We start from the raw sequence: 18,547 nt of genomic DNA on the forward strand, positions 1-18,547 counted from the left end.
TCAGCGTTAGTAGCCTACGGAAGTAGAGTATAGGCCTATCCCAGAGCCACGGAGCTGGACAGCAGAATTAGTGCTTCGGCACCACGATAGTGGAAAGCAGCATCTGTACTGTGGTATAATATAGGTCTATTTCACTACCACTGGTGTGGAAAGCAGCGTCTGTACTGTGGTATATATAATATAGGCCTATTTCAGCACCACTGGTGTGGAAAGCAGCATCTGTACTGTGGTACAATATAGGCCTATTGCAGGACCACATGTGTGGAAAGCAGCATCTGTACTGTGGTATAATATAGGCCTATTTCAGCACCACATGTGTGGAAAGCAGCATCTGTGGTATAATATAGGCCTATTGCAGCACCACTGGTGTGGAAAGCAGCATCTGTACTGTGGTATAATATAGGCCTATTTCAGCACCACATGTGTGGAAAGCAGCATCTGTACTGTGGTATAATATAGGCCTATTTCAGCACCACTGGTGTGGAAAGCAGCATCTGTACTGTGGTATAATATAGGCTTATTTCAGCACCACTGGTGTGGAAAGCAGCATCAGTACTGCCTTGCTTTCAGTATGACCCAACATTTTGTAACATTCAAATATAAATATGTAATGTACAACAAACATGCCTCTCCGATGTAAAGAACAAGGAATCATGTTGGCTCTATTCATGGTATTTCTATCTACAACATTCAACAACGTTTGGATACTGAAGGTACAGTATAGGTCGAAACGTCATTTATCTGTTCGTGTCCTGTACAATTGATTAAAATGAACAAAAATCAATTGATCTCTGCCCTTTTTTTGTCGAGTGCTCCAACTCTTTTTTTAACCTCAATATAGACCTTTTGGAAGTTTTTCTTGATAAGCCATTCTTATAATTTTTCCGTTGTTGCTGCAGACCCTTCCTTTCCTTTGTTTTCTGAAGCACGAAGGCACACTTTCAACTCTATAGTATAGGCCTATTTCAGCACCACCGGGGTGGACAGCGACATACAGTATACACTGAAGTAGTCTATTGTCCTATTTCAACACCACCGAGCTACACATCCGTGTTCTTCACCCTTCTGGTTTACTGATGTTCCTCAAACACAGATCATCAAAAGCTCAGCCTTTCCATACTTACAACATTTATATAGGCTTTAAGATGATATTGGAGATTTTATGTTACACAACTTCACTGAAATGAACTTTAATCAGTTCAGTTCCAGATGAAAGGGAAAAACATCATAACCTTACATTCCCATTGATCTCCAATGAGTTCTGATGTGTGTCATTTATTTAGCTGGGGGATTATGAACTAGAGTGGTGAAAGACTGTGGTTCGCTGAGGCTCATTATGCTAGTGATCCTCTTTACACGTATCTGTTTAACAGCTTCAATTGGAATCTCACATTTAACTACTGTAATTAGTATTAATATGAATGTAGGGTTTTCATCGTTATTAACCTGTTCATCTAAAGTACAGTATAATCTCAATGTCAGTGGCTCAGTTAATCATGTAGGTTAATCATCATAGAATCATTGCTATGCTCTCACGTGCCCATTATCTGTCTCTGTGCATGGCCCCTGTGGATGGGCCTGTGCGTAGAAACGGTCACAGACGGTCCTGCCTGCCTGTTTAACTCACAAGTTAACCTCCATGTTATCATGTTAACCTTTCTTTGCACTCTCTGTGTTTGGTCTGTGTCCGTCACAGCTTGTGTAGCCATTTCTCCACAGTCTCTCTGGGCAGAGATAATCTTGGCTCTCATTGCATAACATCTGATGCTTGTGTATCTCAAACTTACATGTACACCTCCCATTGACATCAATGCATCACTTCAGCATATCTCATGCATTCGGCCCATGAATTCTGCAGTGTATTTCTAGCGACTGCATTGCATATATTTTATGCCACTGTTCCTCGGAGCTCAACTCTGACTGTGTGTTGTGGTTCTCACTGAGGATAGGAAATGATAGCATGTTTCCGTAATGCCGTCCCACGGGTCAGTTGAGCATGAGTCCTTGACAGAGGACATAGATGAGTCCAGCTGTAAGTGGATCAAGCCTGTGGTTCCGCCTGGCCCATCTGGCAGAGGCAGATACATGGATTAGAGGCTCCTGGGTCTCCAGGCCGGAGCCCTGGAGCAATCCCACCTGCATTATGTGTGGAAGGTAGGAGGATTCACGCTCACTGCTGCACTGAGAGCGATACCGCAACTTCAGGGAGACACGTCTGGGCTAGAGCCCTGCTCCCCCCTCTCTCTCTCTCTCGCTCTCGCTCTCTCTCTCTCTCTCTCTCTGTCTCTCTCTCTCTCTCTCTCTCTCTCTCTCTCTCTCTCTCTCTCTCTGTCTCTCTCTCTCCCTGTCTCTGTCTCTCTCTCTCTCTCTCTCTCTCTGTCTCTCTCTCTCCCTCTTTGTCTCTCTCTCTGTCTCTGTCCCTGTCCCTCTCTCTCTCTTTCACATGCTCTCTCACTCTCTCACATTTGTGTTCTTTCTTTTCTCTCTGCCATTTTCCCAGGTTTCAGAGTATTACAGCAGGCTCTCATGAAAAGTGTGGCATACTAATCCTTAATAAGATTTCAATATTTTCTCAAACTCCTTGTAAGTGCTTCTAGAGGCAGACTGAACCAGTTGAGGGGATTGAGTCTCGTTATGCTCCTGGTTAATCACCAACTCCCTGAGAGCAGGAGATTACATAGAGCCCACCTCTATGTTGGGTGGCTGGGATAAGGATTCTGATTAAGGACAGCTTTTCACTTGTTTGTTTTACAGATTAAGTGTGTGTCACACTGAAATGACATATTTCATAAAGTGGCTGTGTATGTTGTTTCATTTTTAATGTTGTACTTTTTATCCTGTCTTAGCTGAAAGTGTATGGTACAGCGTTATTGTGTGATTCCATTTCCCCAGTCCACTCTCTGAGCTGTTGATAGATAACATTTCTCTGGGAGTCAGAATACTGGTTCTCTGGGACTACACAGGGCCAATTACTAATACTGCGTTATAAGCCATATTCAAACACTGTTGTTCAGATAGCGTCCCAGCAATACTGAGTTTCTTAACTTTGACTGCCTATAGTTAGTAGTGCTGTAGGGATGTCTCAGGAAGAGAGATGAACAATTCCCTGCAGTGCAGCAAACACAGAGGAGAGGGGACGGAAAAGAGAATAGGAGCGACAGGATGTCCTTTCATATCTTTTTCTTTTGTTTGTACCTTAAGCAAGCCTGCTCCAAATGCCTAATGGAATTCAGGAAGAATTGTACATTCATATTAATAGACTCATATATTTGGGAACATCTACGTTTAATTTATGCTGAGAACTGCAATAACGAGGGTGTGGGATGTAATATGCAGAGTCACACACACACATTTGCTTGCAGGCTGTGCAGGATGCCTGCCAGTAATATTCTGCTCCATATTTCTCCACTGCACCACTGAAGCCAGAGCTAAGGCTATAGCTGGCCTCAGCAATGTAACACACTACTCTGGCTTTAAATAACCGCACAGTCATGAACAGTGAAGCTCTCAAATTCACAATCACAGTCTACTTCATTATAACAAATATCATCCACCTAATCTCATACTGTGCGGTAGGAGAACATGCTGTTTGGCCAATCTAAATGTTCATTTTAAGGTACATCTAAAATGGTAATCCGTAGTCTATCTGTCACTATACAACCATCATTCGTCCACCCACATCTATTACTCGTATCACATCCAAACGTCAAAGGTCACGGACCAAAACCAAGAGCATAACATCACTACAGATCAGTTCAGACAACCTGCACACCAGTGGAGGCTGCTGACGGGAGGACGGCTCATAATAATGGGTGGAACGGAGCAAATGGAATGGCATCAAACACATGGTTCTGATGTATTTACTACCATTCCACTTATTCTGCTCCATCCATTACCTCCAGCCATTCTCCCCAATTATCGTGCCATCAACCTCCTGTGCTGCAACACATATGAGAGGGAGAGGGAGTGAGGGAAATAGTGAGAGAGTGAGAGAGGGCGAGAGCTAGAGAGAGATGGATGGATGGAGGATGGATGGATGGATGATAATACATACAGATACATACCTGGATATCTCTTCAAGTATGTGGCTCCCTCATCAATTTATATGCAGATGATGCATTGTTATACTCAGCTGGCCCCTCCCCGGATTTTGTGTTAAATGCTCTACAAATAAGCTTTCTTAGTGTCCAACAAGCTTTCTCTACCCTTAACCTTGTTATGAACACCTCCAAAACAAAGGTAATGTTGTTTGGTAAGAAGAATGCCCCTCTCCCAACAGGTGTGATCTCTACCTCTGAGGGTTTAGAGCTTGAGATAGTCACCTCATACAAGTACTTTGGAGTATGGCTAGTCCTTCTCTCAGCACATATCAAAGCTGCAGGCTAAAGTTCAATCTAGACCTGGTTTCCTCTATCGTAATCGCTCCTCTTTCACCTCAGCTGCCAAACTAACCCTGATTCAGATGACCATCCTACCCATGCTAGATTACAGAGACATAATTTATAAATCAGCAGGTAAGGGTGCTCTCGAACGACTAGATGTTCTTTACCATTCGGCCGTCAGATTTGCCACCAATGCTCCTTATTTTTTATTTTTTATTTTACCTTTATTTAACCAGGTAGGCAAGTTGAGAACAAGTTCTCATTTACAATTGCGACCTGGCCAAGATAAAGCAAAGCAGTTCGACAGATACAACAACACAGAGTTACACATGGAGTAAAACAAACATACAGTCAATAATAAAGTATAAACAAGTCTATATACAATGTGAGCAAATGAGGTGAGAAGGGAGGTAAAGGCAAAAAAAGGCCTTGGTGGCAAGGTAAATACAATATAGCAAGTAAAACACTGGAATGGTAGTTTTGCAATGGAAGAATGTGCAAAGTAGAAATAAAAATAATGGGACACTTATAGGACACATCACTGCACTCTATACTCCTCTGTAAACTGGTCATCTCTGTACACCTGTCACAAGACCCACTGGATGATGCTTATTTATAAAACCCTCTTAGGCCTCAATCCCCCCTATCTGAGTTATCTACTGCAGCCCTCATCCTCCACATACAACACCTCTTCAGCCAGTCACATTCTGTTAAAAGGTCCCCAAAGCAAACACATCTCTGGGTCGCTCATCTTTTCAGTTCACTGCAGCTAGCGACTTGAACGAGCTGCAACAATCACTCAAACTGGACAGTTTTATCTCAATCTCTTCATTCAAAGACTCAGTCATGGACACTCTTACTGACAGTTGTGGCTGTTTTGCGTGATGTATTTGTTGTCTCTACCTTCTTGCCCTTTGTGCTGTTGTCTGTGCCCAATAATGTTTGTACCATGTTTTGTGCTGCTACCATGTTGGGTTGCTACCATGTTGTTGTCATGTTGTGATGCTACCATGCTGTGTTGTCATGTGTTGCTGTCTTGCTATGTTGTTGTCTTAGGTCTCTCTTTATGTAGTGCTGTGTTGTCTCTCTTGTCGTGATGTGTGTTTTGTCCTATATTTGTATATATATATTTTTTTATTTTTTTTTCAATCCCAGACCACCGTCCCCGCATGAGGCCTTATGCCTTCTGCTAGGCCGTCACTGTAAGTAAGAATTTGTTCTTAACTGACTTGCCTTGTTAAATAAAGGTTGAGTAAAACAAATGTGACGTGTTTCTAATCATGTCCTTGTCTTCTCTAAGATGTTCAGTATGTTATTTCTTATGCATGGCCATAGCTGCCCAGGCAATAATAATCTAGTGTTTCTATCAGTCCGTCTCTGAATGGCTTGGCTGGTATGTTTCTGCTGAGGGCTGCAGGTGGCAGACCAAGCTAAGATGAGATGTGTGAGGAGCCTGCTAGCACAAACTGTTCACTGGCGCCCTCTGTTTGTGTACTGGTGGTAGTGGAAGGTGGGATGATGGAAGTTTTCTCTGGCAGAGTCTGTAGGAGGCTTGTATTTGACCTGTCTTACTCAGCCAAGAGATGTATCCATTAGAAACCATCAGTGCTTGACATGATTTGTAGAGGTTATTTTTTTGTATGTGATGTGATGTTCTCTTTACCATCACAAAGGGAAATCAGTCAGTGTGTCAATGACCTCACAGAGGAACATTTATTTTCTACTTTATTGTTGACTCACAATATTAAGGTTACAGTGCACTCACTGTCTCTCAATCACGATATAACAGTAACTGTTGACAGAGGATTCTCACCCACAGACCAACACACCGTTCAAAAGTTTGGGGTCACTTAGAAATGTCCTTGTTTTTGAAAGGAAAGCACATGTTCTACTTGTCCTCTTGCTCAGTTGTGCACCGGGGCTTCCCACTCCTCTTTCTTTTCTGGTTAGAGCCAGTTTGCGCTGTACTGTGAAGGGAGTAGTACACCGTGTTGTACGAGATCTTCAGTTTCTTGGCAATTTCTTACCTGGAATAGCCTTCATTTCTCAGAACAAGAATAGACTGATAGGTTTCAGAAGAAAGTTATTTGTTTCTGGCCATTTTGAGTCTGTAATCAAACCCACAAATGCTGATACTCCAGATACTCAACTAGTCTAAAGAAGGCCAGTTTTATTTCTTCTTTTATCAGAACAGCCGTTTTCAGCTGTGCTAACATAATTGCAAAAGGGTTTTCTAATGATCAATTAGCCTTTTAAAATGATACACTTGGATTAGCTAACACAGCGTGCCATTGGAACACAGGAGTGATGGTTGCTGATAATGGGCCTCAGTACGCCTATGTAGATAATCCATAAAAAATCAGCCGTTTCCAACTACAATAGTCATTTACAAGATTAACAATGTCTACAATGTATTTCTGATGAATTTGATGTTATTTTAAATGGACAAAAAATGTGCTTTTCTTTCAAAAACAAGGAAAGTTCTAAGTGACCCCAAACTTTGAACGGTAGTGTATAAGTCAGGAATTTCTCACTCGTTCACATTATAAGGGCATCTTAGTGCTTGAGGCGTCACTACAGACACCCTGGTTCGATTCCAGGCTGTATCACAACCCGGACATGATTGGTTAGTCCCGTAGGGCGGCGCACAATTGGCCCAGCGTCGTCCAGGTTTGGTCGGTGTAGGTCGTCATTGTAAATAAGAATTTGTTCTTAACTGACTTGCCTAGTTAAATAAAGGTAAAATTAACAAAAGGAAAACATTAAAATGATAGGCTAAGGCACCTCGTCATGTGTGGAAAAATAGTGTTTCTCTAGGAATTATTATGGCTTCCCATGCTCAGTGTGATATGATTAGTCACAGTTTCAGTGTGAGCGTGTGAGAGTTGCTGGAGATGCTTGACCCATTTGGATCAGTGAGTCAGAGTAGAGAGAGGATACTCTGGCTGCAGCTGATGAGGAGGAGCTGTGAGGTCATCAGTCATCGCCCAGAGCCGTCTGATTACACCAGAATGCACAGAGGAGGGCAGTGAGGTCATCAGCCATCGCCCAGAGCCGTCTGATTACACCAGAATGGACAAAGGAGGGCAGTGAGGTCATCAGCCATCGCCCAGAGCCGTCTGATTACACCAGAATGGACAAAGGAGGGCAGTGAGGTCATCAGCCCGCTCCAACAGCTCTGGAACTGGATCAGAGTTCAAAGGGAGGAGAGTTGGGATTATCATTCATAGCTCAGGGCTCCAGGACTGAAACAGGGTGTGTAGTAAGATGTACAGTAGAAATGTTTATGCATTGGCACAGAGACACAGACACAAATTAGCAGTCATTCTCTGACTCAAGCCTTCCTGGTTTCCATTGCTATGTCATACACAACTAATTGACCTTGGAGATGATATGATGCAAGTTTCTGAAATTCAACAGTTACATTCACCTGCTGCCTCATATTCTGTGAATGGCAGAATTGCTCCTTGTATAAAGTCCACCACCAGCTAGTTTTGTACTGTTCAGGTTATTGTACTAAAGACAAACCAATCTCTCAAGCCATAGGAGCATGGGTAAGGGTGTAGTTGATGGCTAAGCTTCAAGTCAATTGTCACCTGCTTAATGTAGATACAGTATATCATGACACAGACTTAGAAATGAATAGACCTGACTTGCTCCTCTAACATATTGAGGTGTTGGGATGGACAAGGCAGAAATCAGCAGGCACTATGAAATGTGCACAATGTTGGGAACTCATACAATACTGCAGTGAGTCATGGACACTAGAGGGCACCCACTGTCACATCTAGTCATGCTGTTTCTGTGCTCAAAAGCTTCAGCTGGAGGCAACAGCAGTCTCCGGCCGCAGCTTGAGAACAAGAGAGGAGGGAAAGAGAGAGAGATGGATAAATAATTGGAACGAGTGGGGGGATGGTGTCTGATAAAGGGAGGAGTAGAACGAGGGAGATGCCGTTTTGAGTGCAGTTAGAAAGAGAGGGTTTGTCTTTAGTGTCCCTGTTGCAGTGGAGCCTGAGGCTGGTTGTGTGTCCGCAGTTGCCCTTGCCGAGGGCACTGTTCTGCTGTGCTGTGGTGGAGGCTGTCTGTCTGCTCTCTCAATTGAGTGCACCTCAGCTGAAATCCAGCACACTTACATAAGCGAGGAGGTCAGGAGAGGAGCTCAAACAAGGATCCTCAGAGAGAGATGTCTGAACAACGGTGTCCCGTCCGTGTTGGGTGTGAGGTCAGATGCCAAATAGAATGCAGCACTGTCTAGGGTTCAGATGTCATCATTATGTTGTGTCAACATGAAGGGGAGTGGAGTTGTGCCATCAGCCTTTTTTTCCACTTAGACAGAACCCTCTCCTCCTGCTCACTGTTCTGTGTCCTCCCCTGTACTAATCTTTATGTCGCTCTCTAATCTTTATGTCGCTCGCATAGTAATAATACAAATAAAATACACAAATAAAATACACAAAAATAAAATAAATAAAACGTGAGGATAGGCTACCATTTGTCCCATCTCTCATTTAATTGGACCCACTTCTCAGACTGCAGTAAATATATACGCTATTTCAAGTATGTTGTTCTTTGCGATCTGATCCGAAGCTTATAGTTTAATGATAGGCACCACAGCATATTCAGGTTCGGGAAAAAGTAAATGCAAAACGTTTGAATTCAACGACCCTTTTCCAGGTCCACAACAATTTGCAGTTGTTTTTGTCTTTCAGAAACGGTCAGATACAGCAAGTCACAAGAAAACATTCTGCCAACACCTCCAACGAGATTTGATCAAGTTCACGATTGCTATTTCCTTTAGATAGCCCACTGTCTTGGCCTAATTTCAATACTTCCAAAGTATACAGCAAATCAGAACGTTATTGTCACCGTAATGGGCGTTATTCAGCCGGAGTTATCATGTTCGTTCACAATTTTACAACAGGTCTGATTTATAACGGTTAATGTGCGCATGTACGAAGTGCGCCAAGTTTATACATATTTTTGTGCGTGCAGTCTTTTCAGAAATGTTGTTTAAAATGGCAACGTTTACAAATGAGGCCCCAGGATATTAGAACAAAGGTGTGTTCAGGGACCTGCCATTCCTGAGTCAGGGTTTATAGTCAAGGGTTTATTGTATATTTACAGAGTGAGGCTGAGATATTTCAGAGTCCACAGCAGGAAAACCCTTCTTTGTGAGTGTAAGGTTGGGAAACTATGCCCATTTTCTCAGTGGAGACATTCCAGATGTTATTTTCCCCCTTTCAGTATCCAACAAGGTAACATGGCATGATATGTAAGGGTACGTTGCTGGTGTGCAGCAACATAATCTCTAGAATTGATTGGCTATGTTAGATTTGTCTATGTAACCTTTCCACTCAGTATTCCTTTGAGATTTCAAGCTCAGATGTCTCGTTTCCTCTTCTTGTGATGAGGGCAGGGATGTGTCATTAGGATGTGGGGTTTGGGGATGTGGGGTTTCCCTGGCATGTAGAGAGAGGACTACGGATATGGCTGCTCAGTGAATTAGTGGTCTGCAATCCCCTGCCTACTGCTGGAATAACACCCATGTCCCAAGATCCTCTGATTCTCTGCGAATGATCTCTTTTCACTAATGCATAGACCCACTTGGGTTTAGATTGACAGGTCTATGGGCCTGTGTTGCAGATAATGGGCTTTCAAACCGGTCTCTCTCTTTCTCTCGAGCACGCATGCACACACACACATTCCATCATCAAAAGTCAAGTAAACAGTGTCTTTCAAACAGTGGCTTTTGTTAACCTTACAAGCTCATAAAGTGGGCAACACAAGCAAGCCGTTCGACGGCCTGTTAGAAAGCGGCGAAAGCTATTGATACAAATTGACTTCACCGCTCACCGCTGAGAGTCATTAACGCGAGCATTAAGTTGTGATGTATCGCATCACCTGTATTTATTTTGCTGATGTCAGCGCCCAAAGTGTCTCTCAGCAAATACATGACCTTTACAACACCATCCCTCTTGAAGTCTGGTCATCTCCTGATTTTAACCACAGAGACAAGCTTCTATCTTCTCTGTAGAAAAATAATATTTGTATTGTGTAATGTGTTGATAAGGTCTATGTATTCCATTTGTCCTTAAGGAGCAGGTTTGTGTTTGGCAATTTACCAACGTAAAAATATGACTACTTACTGAGAAGTTCCAAAATTACAGTATATTTACTTTATGTTAGTTTGCCCAATGAGAAAGGAAGATATTGCATTTAACGCCATATCATTACAGTGAATTCGGCCAGTCTTATAACATGTAGAGAGATGTTTTAAAGACAAGATGTTTTAAAGTCTCCATTAAAAGGCATAGGTCTACCACAAGTTCCCCATTCGCCAACTCATGTGTGCAGGACTCAATCATCACTCTGAATAGACTGTAGTTTATGTCATCAGTTTCAGAGTGTCAGATGAATTTGCTCCAGTTTTGTTGATGGATGCACAGAGAGCGTCCCTCGGGCGTGCTCGACAGAATTACCCGAACTGTCTCGTGTCAAAGCTGTTACATGTAGACAATGATGAAGATGATGACAATCATGCTGATGAAGACCATGATGATGTGGCTGGGCATCATGAAGATGATGATGTGCACGATGAAGATGTTATGGTGATGGTAAAAGTGATGGTGCTGGTAATTAGGATGATGATGAAGAAAATTAGGGGTTGCCTAGTACTGCGTGCACAGTGGTGAAACAGAGGGGAAGAGAAGTCGGGCTTATTGGAGACACCGCGGGCATTTTAGATGTGATTATTTGAGCTGACACTCTGGGGTCGAGCACTGACAGCAGTGATCCTTGTGTTAGAGAAGGTTGTGGATGTCAGGGCGATGCACGTGATCTGCTTCGGTTATGTTCCCTGCCAAAATGTGGAGGTGTTGGGTGCGCGATAGCAGAGTCGAGAGCTAATATGAGAGCCGCTTTAGGGGAAGCCGCCATGCAGCTGTTTCAATTCAAACAAAGGAGGTCAGGCAATTACAGTCCCCAGAACGTGCCTCGTTTGAGATACCTGTTGTAAAATTTGACTGCAGGGTTTTGCTTCGCAGCATGGGGTAATTGCACATTTGGTATAATGATAAAAAGGGTCTCGGGAATAATTGGTGGGGCAAGCCTGTATTATGAGCAACCACATTAATCATTTCATTTTCAACCATACAGCTGTGTAGGTTTTCCATCTCCATTTACACGAGTGATGTATTACAGTAGTTACACAATACAATGGCACAATCACACGGTAAATGGCTGTAAATAAAACCAATCGAAGGCAACGGATTTGGTGGGGTTGTATCCAGTCGCTGTTCCTTCTCTTAAGGTGCTGACATTCATCCAGCCAGCGGTCTTTAAGCACACGGCCCCTCCCCCCGACGCTCTGTCCCGACACCATCACACTAAGCAGTGGATTGAGAGAGAGACGGGGATAAATGGATGGGGAGGGGGCGGTTGCACCATTGGGGAAGAGGAGAGAGAGAGAGGGCGATACCGAGCACCAGTGGCAGGCAAACACACCCGTCAGCCGCGTGCAGAGGAGAGAAAAAAAGGCAGCACGGACAAAAGAAACATGGATGTATTAGAGAAGTATCCACTCAAACAGATAACGGAATGGATGTGCCGTTCCTCCTGCACCTAACGGGGAACGAATTAGCCTATTTTAATGCGGTGGTGCGAGGCGAGGTATTGCAAGCTAAAAAGGCGGAAAGCAGTATTTAATCCGTCTGCGGATCCCATGAGCTTGCAATGGCTGTTATGGGGATATGTAGCTGTATAGGAAACAATGTGGCTCTTTCTTTTGTTGTATTTTTCTTATTGTGTGGCCTTTCACTTGGACAACTACGGTACTCTATTCAGGAGGAATTAGAAAATGGAGCGGAGGTGGGGGATCTTGTGCAGGACTTGGGGTTGGATATTCGAAAGCTCTCCAATCGAAAGATAAAGGTAACCACCAGTGGAAAACGGTATGTGGATGTCAATCCCCAAAATGGGAAATTACTTGTCAATGAAAGAATCGACAGAGAGACGCTGTGTGATTTGAGCAGCACCTGTCTTATACATTTAGAGGTGCTTGTTGAAAACCCGTCCGAGGTGCACAATGTCGAGGTGGAGATTGTGGATGCGAATGACAATGCGCCGCAGTTCCCTAGTGACGAATATCAATTGGAAATTGCAGAATCGGTTTTACCAGGGTCTCGTTTCCCCATTGAGAACGCCCTGGATCCGGATGTGGGATCCAATTCCGTTCGTCTGTATCGACTCAGCCCAAACGAACACTTCGCACTTGATTCCAATAAGCCCTCCCTCAATAGCAAGAACATTGAGCTCGTGCTCAAAAAGCCCCTTGACCGTGAGCTGGCGCCTTACCACCAATTAATTCTGACTGCTGCAGATGGCGGAACACCAGCAAAAACCGGTTCAGCTCTAATTAATGTGCGAGTCCTGGACACCAATGACAACGTTCCTGTATTTGACAGCTCAGTGTACAAAGTCAAATTGTTAGAAAACTCACCAAAAGACACACTGGTCATCAAATTGAACGCCACAGACCATGACGAGGGTACCAATGGGGAGGTATATTACTCTTTCAGCAGCTACACTCCTGAGAGAGTCAGACAGATGTTCAGCATGGACAGCAGCACGGGAGAGATCAGAGTGAGGAGCATTGTGGACTACGAAGAAACCAATTCTTATGAGATGTACATCCAGGCCATGGATAAAGGCCCTGGTGCTGTGGCAGCCCACTGTAAGGTGGTGGTGGAGGTGGTGGATGTGAATGACAATGTCCCAGAGATAGTCCTGTCCTCTCTCTCCAGCCCAGTGAGGGAGGATGCCCGGGCTGACACTGTGGTAGCCCTGATCAGTGTCACAGACCGGGACTCTGGTGCCAACAAACAGGTGAACCTGGAGATACCGCCGGGCCTGCCCTTCAAGATCAAGTCCTTCAGAAACTACTACACCCTGGTCACCTCCGCCTTCCTGGATCGCGAGACCACTGCTGCCTACAATGTCACCCTTAGCGCCACTGACGGCGGCACCCCACCCCTCTCCTCCCAGAAGACCATACAGGTGGATGTGGCTGATGTGAATGACAACCCGCCGCGCTTCGAGCAGACCTCCTACACGGTCTATGTGACTGAGAACAATGCCCCCGGGGCCTCGCTGTGCACCGTGAAGGCCCAGGACTCCGATGTCAACGAGAACGCACGCATCACCTACACCGTCCTCAATGACAACAACCACGGTATCCCCGTCACGTCCTATGTCTCTGTGAAGGCCGACACGGGAGAGGCATACGCCCTGCGCGCCTTTGACTATGAGTCACTCAGGGAGTTCCACTTCCAGGTCAAAGCTCAGGACGGGGGCATCCCGCCCCTCAGCCGGGTGGCCACTGTCTACATCTACATCATGGACCAGAACGACCACATTCCTGAGATTGTCAAACCTCCAGGCAACGGCACACGCTCTATAGAGACAGTGCTGAAGAATGCTGAGGCTGGCGTCCTGGTGACCAAGGTGGTGGCGTACGACGCAGACGCGGGTCCCAACGCCTGGCTGATCTATGTGTTGGATCAGTCCACAGACTTGGACCTGTTCAAGGTGCATGAACACACAGGGGAGATCCGCACCACACGCAGGGTCCTGGAGGATAACTCCACCTCCTTCAGCCTGACTGTACTGGTGAGAGACCACGGCCAGCCTCCTCTCTCCTCCACCGCCACCGTCAATGTGGCCGTCATGGAGGTGCCACCCAAGGTGACCCCTGACCCCAAGAGGGTCATCCGGCCTCACAGCACCCTGCTCTTCTCCAATGTGACCCTCTACCTGATCGTGGCCCTGAGCGCCACCACCTTTGTGTTCCTGGTGACCGTGGTGGTGCTGGCCATCGTGCGCTGCCATGCCTACTGCACCCAGCCTGGTTCCTGCTCCCCCTGCTGTGTGTCCCAGAAGACCCCCCCTGATGGCGGGAGCAGCAGCACAGTAGGTGGTTCTGGGGGTGGAGGTGGTGGTGGGGGACAACCCAATAACAATGTGGCGCTGCGGAGAGACCTCAAAGTGGAGCCTCACTATATTGAGGTGCGTGGGAATGGCTCCATGACCAAGACCTACTGCTACAAGACCTGCCTGACAGCCACCTCAGGAAGCGACACCTTCATGTTCTACAACACAGGCCGGCCCATCAGCGGCACCTGGGGTTCCGAGCGCTTCTTCACGGGCGGAAGCGGGTTTGTACGGAGACTGAGTATGCCTGACGCTTCATTGCAAGTCTGTCCAGAGGTGCGTCATTTTTTACCTATCAAATGATAGACAGGTCGTGCATGGCATTCCAGAAGTAGTCTCACAATCTGTCACCTCTTCAGATTACATACTAGGCTTTAATATGTATTGGTTACTGTATGTTGGTGCTGGCTGTCTTAAATGAGTGTTTTAGCATTCCGTCATACCACTGTTCTTGATTCTGTTTGTTACATGAAGGGCTTTGGCTGCTCGGTAGTTCTACATTCTAGCTGAAGTTGTTCGTTGTCATATTTTTTGCTTTGTTGTCATATTCTAGTTTTGTTGTGCTGGTACGTCTTGAGACAGTGTCGGTTTTGACATGTTTCTTTGATGATTGGCCAGTGTGAGTGTTTGTGTGTCTCTTTGTTCCTCTCACTGGTTACACAGTGTAGCTTCTTCCTCCACCCAGCTCAGCGCTCACACTGCATTAGTGTCAGATTGGAAGACTTTTTGGAGTCCTGCTGTATTTCTGATGATTCAGGGATTTGTGCTTCACTTTGATGTTGTCATCAAATATTCAGTCAGTGCAGGTCAATTTGACTCTACCTCTGGCTCATTCTCTGTCCAAGTGTGTTTGACTTCATCATATCTCACAGTGTCAGGCTTTGTGCCTGTGATATCTCCAGTTTAAATGTGGATGCACAGTATCTCTGTGTGTGAGCGCCCATGCATATATTTGTGTTTTTTCCTTCTTTAGTCTACTGGGTTAAATTGCAGTAACGCCCAAAATCCTCCCAGTATTGCTCTTCCTGTCTTTTCTCTCCAGTCTGCCACATGGACTCCTCACTCAGACTTCTCTCTATTAGTATTTTCTACTGTCTCAGCTCTCTAGACCCTCTTCCACTGCAGCACTATGCAGCCGTAGGAAAGTGTTGGCATTCATGTTCGAGCATGGCTTAGGAGTCACGGCTGAGTGCTACAGGAAATGACAAATACATTCTGCACATGTTTACCACAAGGCTGGAATGTTAAGAACTGCAGCAGCAATGATGATAAACATGTTCTTTAGCAAGGAACCACTGGCTTGAGGTCTGAATGGGGCTTTTGTTTAACCTCAGTAAGACTTCCAATAGGTGTAATTCATTTCCATAAGAATAACAGAGTAGAGCTCATGGAATTAACGTTCCTCAGAGTGTGTAAATGGTTATTCAGCTGCTATGTCTTTTTAAATCCTTGGACGTTCGGGTTATGTTAGGCATGTTATAAATGTCTGTTTATGGTTTGTTGTATTTTTGTCCCTGTTTAATTGGCGTGAACTCATGTTTACTCTAACGAGCAGACATGTGGGTTGTGTGCTCCAATGGGCTGGCTGGCGTACTCTCCGATGCTCTCCTGTTTCAGCACTCTGCTCTGGGTGCTGGATAGGTTGATGGTCAAAACGTTGTCTTAACGTTATCAGGCTGTAGATTGGAGGCCACAGCGGTTGATTTTGGATGTTTTGGTGGTTATGTTGTTGTCCTGGATGGGTCAAGACAGTCCGTCAGTCAGTCAGTCAGTGGTGTAGGAACAATAAGCAGAGGCCAGATAAGAGTGGCGGTGGAAATGAAATTAACCTCCAGCCACTGTTTCCCAGACCCACAAATTAGATTCGCTCTGAGAGGCTGTGTCTCAGAGAAGGAGATACTCCCCTCAGAATTAAACTGATTAAAACATTAATAATGTAGGTTCTATATCTGGGGCGCCTGCTGACTCCTGAACAGGGCTGAGGCTTAAACTACTACAATACTGGAACCTACCCACAGGTCTGATGTCTTAAGGATCTGATGATGTTGATGTCAGTGGCTATGATTTGTGTACATATCCAAAGTTCTGAAGCTCCGTTATGAACCTTCATACAATCATTAAACCTTGTGGAAAGCAAACTAAACTGGAGGCTTTAATTATTGAGATCAATTCAAAGCACATCAAATTCACATCACATCAAAGCACATCAACATCAATGAACTTGAATAATGTGTGACTGCCCTAGGAGAGCCACCCTTAACCCTTTAACCCCAGTCCAACATGAGCAGGGGATGGAGGATGTGGTTGCCCTGGTGACAGAGGGCCTCTTCCTGATTGGATTATCCCAAAGCCCAGCTGCAGTCTGACTGATGAGGCAGTCATTTACCAAGGCTTAATAAGATTTATTTACATACGTGCACACACACAATCACACATACACCCAATATGATAAACTGACTCATACACAAACTCACAAATCCTCTCACAGAATAACTATCACACAGACAGAAATACAGGGAATCTAAGAGTGTATCAGTGTGTCTCTCAAAGTCATTGCTTTGAGAAAGGGCATATGTGTTATGCAACACCGTTTGGGTCTTTGCATGTCAAAAGAGTCAAATAACACTATTTGACGCATCAAATAAGCTTGACATTTGACACCTCAAATAACACAATTATATTATAGAATGTTGAGTGTGCGGAATTTACACGTGCAAGCCAAGCGCCACCTTTACGATCACTGTCAAGAGCTGTACAATACTGGGTTGGTAATACGGTATTATTTGTTCGACCAAATGGGAAAACGTTTGTGTGAGCATTTGAAATTTGATTAGGATCAAACGAGCAGGATCAAAAATGTTTGCAAATATATTTGATACAGACGTTATCAGCAACGTCTGGGGTGTCTAGCTAGCTTTAGCGTGGTACCTAGCTAGCATCGATGCAACCAGCTAGTCATTTGCAGTCATTTTCATTATTCTTAGCAATGATTTAGGAATCAATGTGAGTAAGTAAGTATTAGCTAGGTAGCCACTTGTTGTTTTCCTATTGAAATAACTAGCTAGCCAGCTACTTAAACCTGTTGCCCAAAACGAACATTATAAGCAGCCAGCTAGCTTTATCTGGCTTGTATGGCTTGATCAGGCCGGGGTATGTGCTGTGAAGCTAGCCACAATAAGGATTACCCACGTTAGTGGAATTTGCGTGTTGCCTTCAAAATAAAAGTCCGTATTTGAAATTGATGCTGAAGGTTATAATTGATGGAATAATGACATATTTAGACTAGATAATGTTAATCAAGGTTGGAATGTTGGAATGTGGAGCAATGAAATGGAGTATCAGTTTACTAGGTAACACCCACAGAACACAACTGGGAAGAGTTTACGCAAATATTAGCATCATAGCTCTTATTTATTTATTTACAAGCATTTCGCTACACCCGCAATTCAATTCAAGCAATAACATCTGCTAAATATGTGTTTGTGACCAATTTGATTTGTTTATAGTGGGACTTTGACTGTGGGAAATCACTTCCCTCATCAGCCTATTGTGGCTATTTGATGGCGTTTTGTGGCGTTTTGATATTCACATTGCGCTGCACAGCTAAGGATTGGGGGATCAGTTAAATGGGGTACAGTATCAGTCTACTCAGTACCCGAGTGCTTTTTCCCACAAAGTCCTCAGAGTTATCAGGCTCCAAAACGTCCAAGTTGTATTATTTTCCTCTGGAATAGTGTTCAATACACATAGTAAGTTGACTGGTACAGTAAATGTGGCTCAAATTCAGAGTCCCGCAATAATAGCTACGATGCTAATGTTCTCTGGGTCTCACTGAGTAGACTGATACCCCATGTCGTTGATCCACAATCCATAGGTAAGGCTGTACAGTGAAATAAGTATGACCCAATCCAATTCTAAAGTCTAATACATTCAGTGTGATTTCAGATTTGTTTCAAATTAACAAATTATAATATTTTGTTGAATTTATATAAGAACATACCTACCTCGTTTAGCATGATCTATTCCATTATGTCATGATTCCACTATTTGTATTAATTTATCACTTTCATTGAGATACTTTTATTTTCAAGGTGAACTCACAAATTCCACTTTGTCTAATTCTTATTGTGGCTAGCTTCACATAGGTGGGTCCTACCAACATTAATCAAATAAGAACT

The 18,547-nt window shown here is 44.3% G+C and overlaps 1 protein-coding gene across 3 annotated transcripts in view; it reads left to right on the forward strand.

Annotated features, from left to right (window-relative positions):
- Nucleotides 1-18,547, forward strand: part of LOC110533898 (protocadherin alpha-C2) — a 33,325-nt gene that overhangs the window by 2,712 nt on the left and 12,066 nt on the right. Inside the window, exon 1 of one of the 3 annotated variants that reach the window (XM_021618494.2) lies at nucleotides 11,704-14,645. The exons of 1 other annotated variant lie outside the window; for it this stretch is intronic. In XM_021618494.2, coding sequence (XP_021474169.2) covers nucleotides 12,114-14,645 — 2,532 coding nt within the window. In that variant the 5' untranslated portion in view covers nucleotides 11,704-12,113. Of the gene's footprint in view, nucleotides 1-11,703; nucleotides 14,646-18,547 lie in introns of those variants that run through there. One more of the 3 variants, XM_021618492.2, reaches the window with a different exon arrangement.

The sequence above is a fragment of the Oncorhynchus mykiss genome, chromosome 10 (genome assembly GCF_013265735.2).
Source record: "Oncorhynchus mykiss isolate Arlee chromosome 10, USDA_OmykA_1.1, whole genome shotgun sequence".
Classification (NCBI taxonomy): domain Eukaryota; kingdom Metazoa; phylum Chordata; class Actinopteri; order Salmoniformes; family Salmonidae; genus Oncorhynchus; species Oncorhynchus mykiss.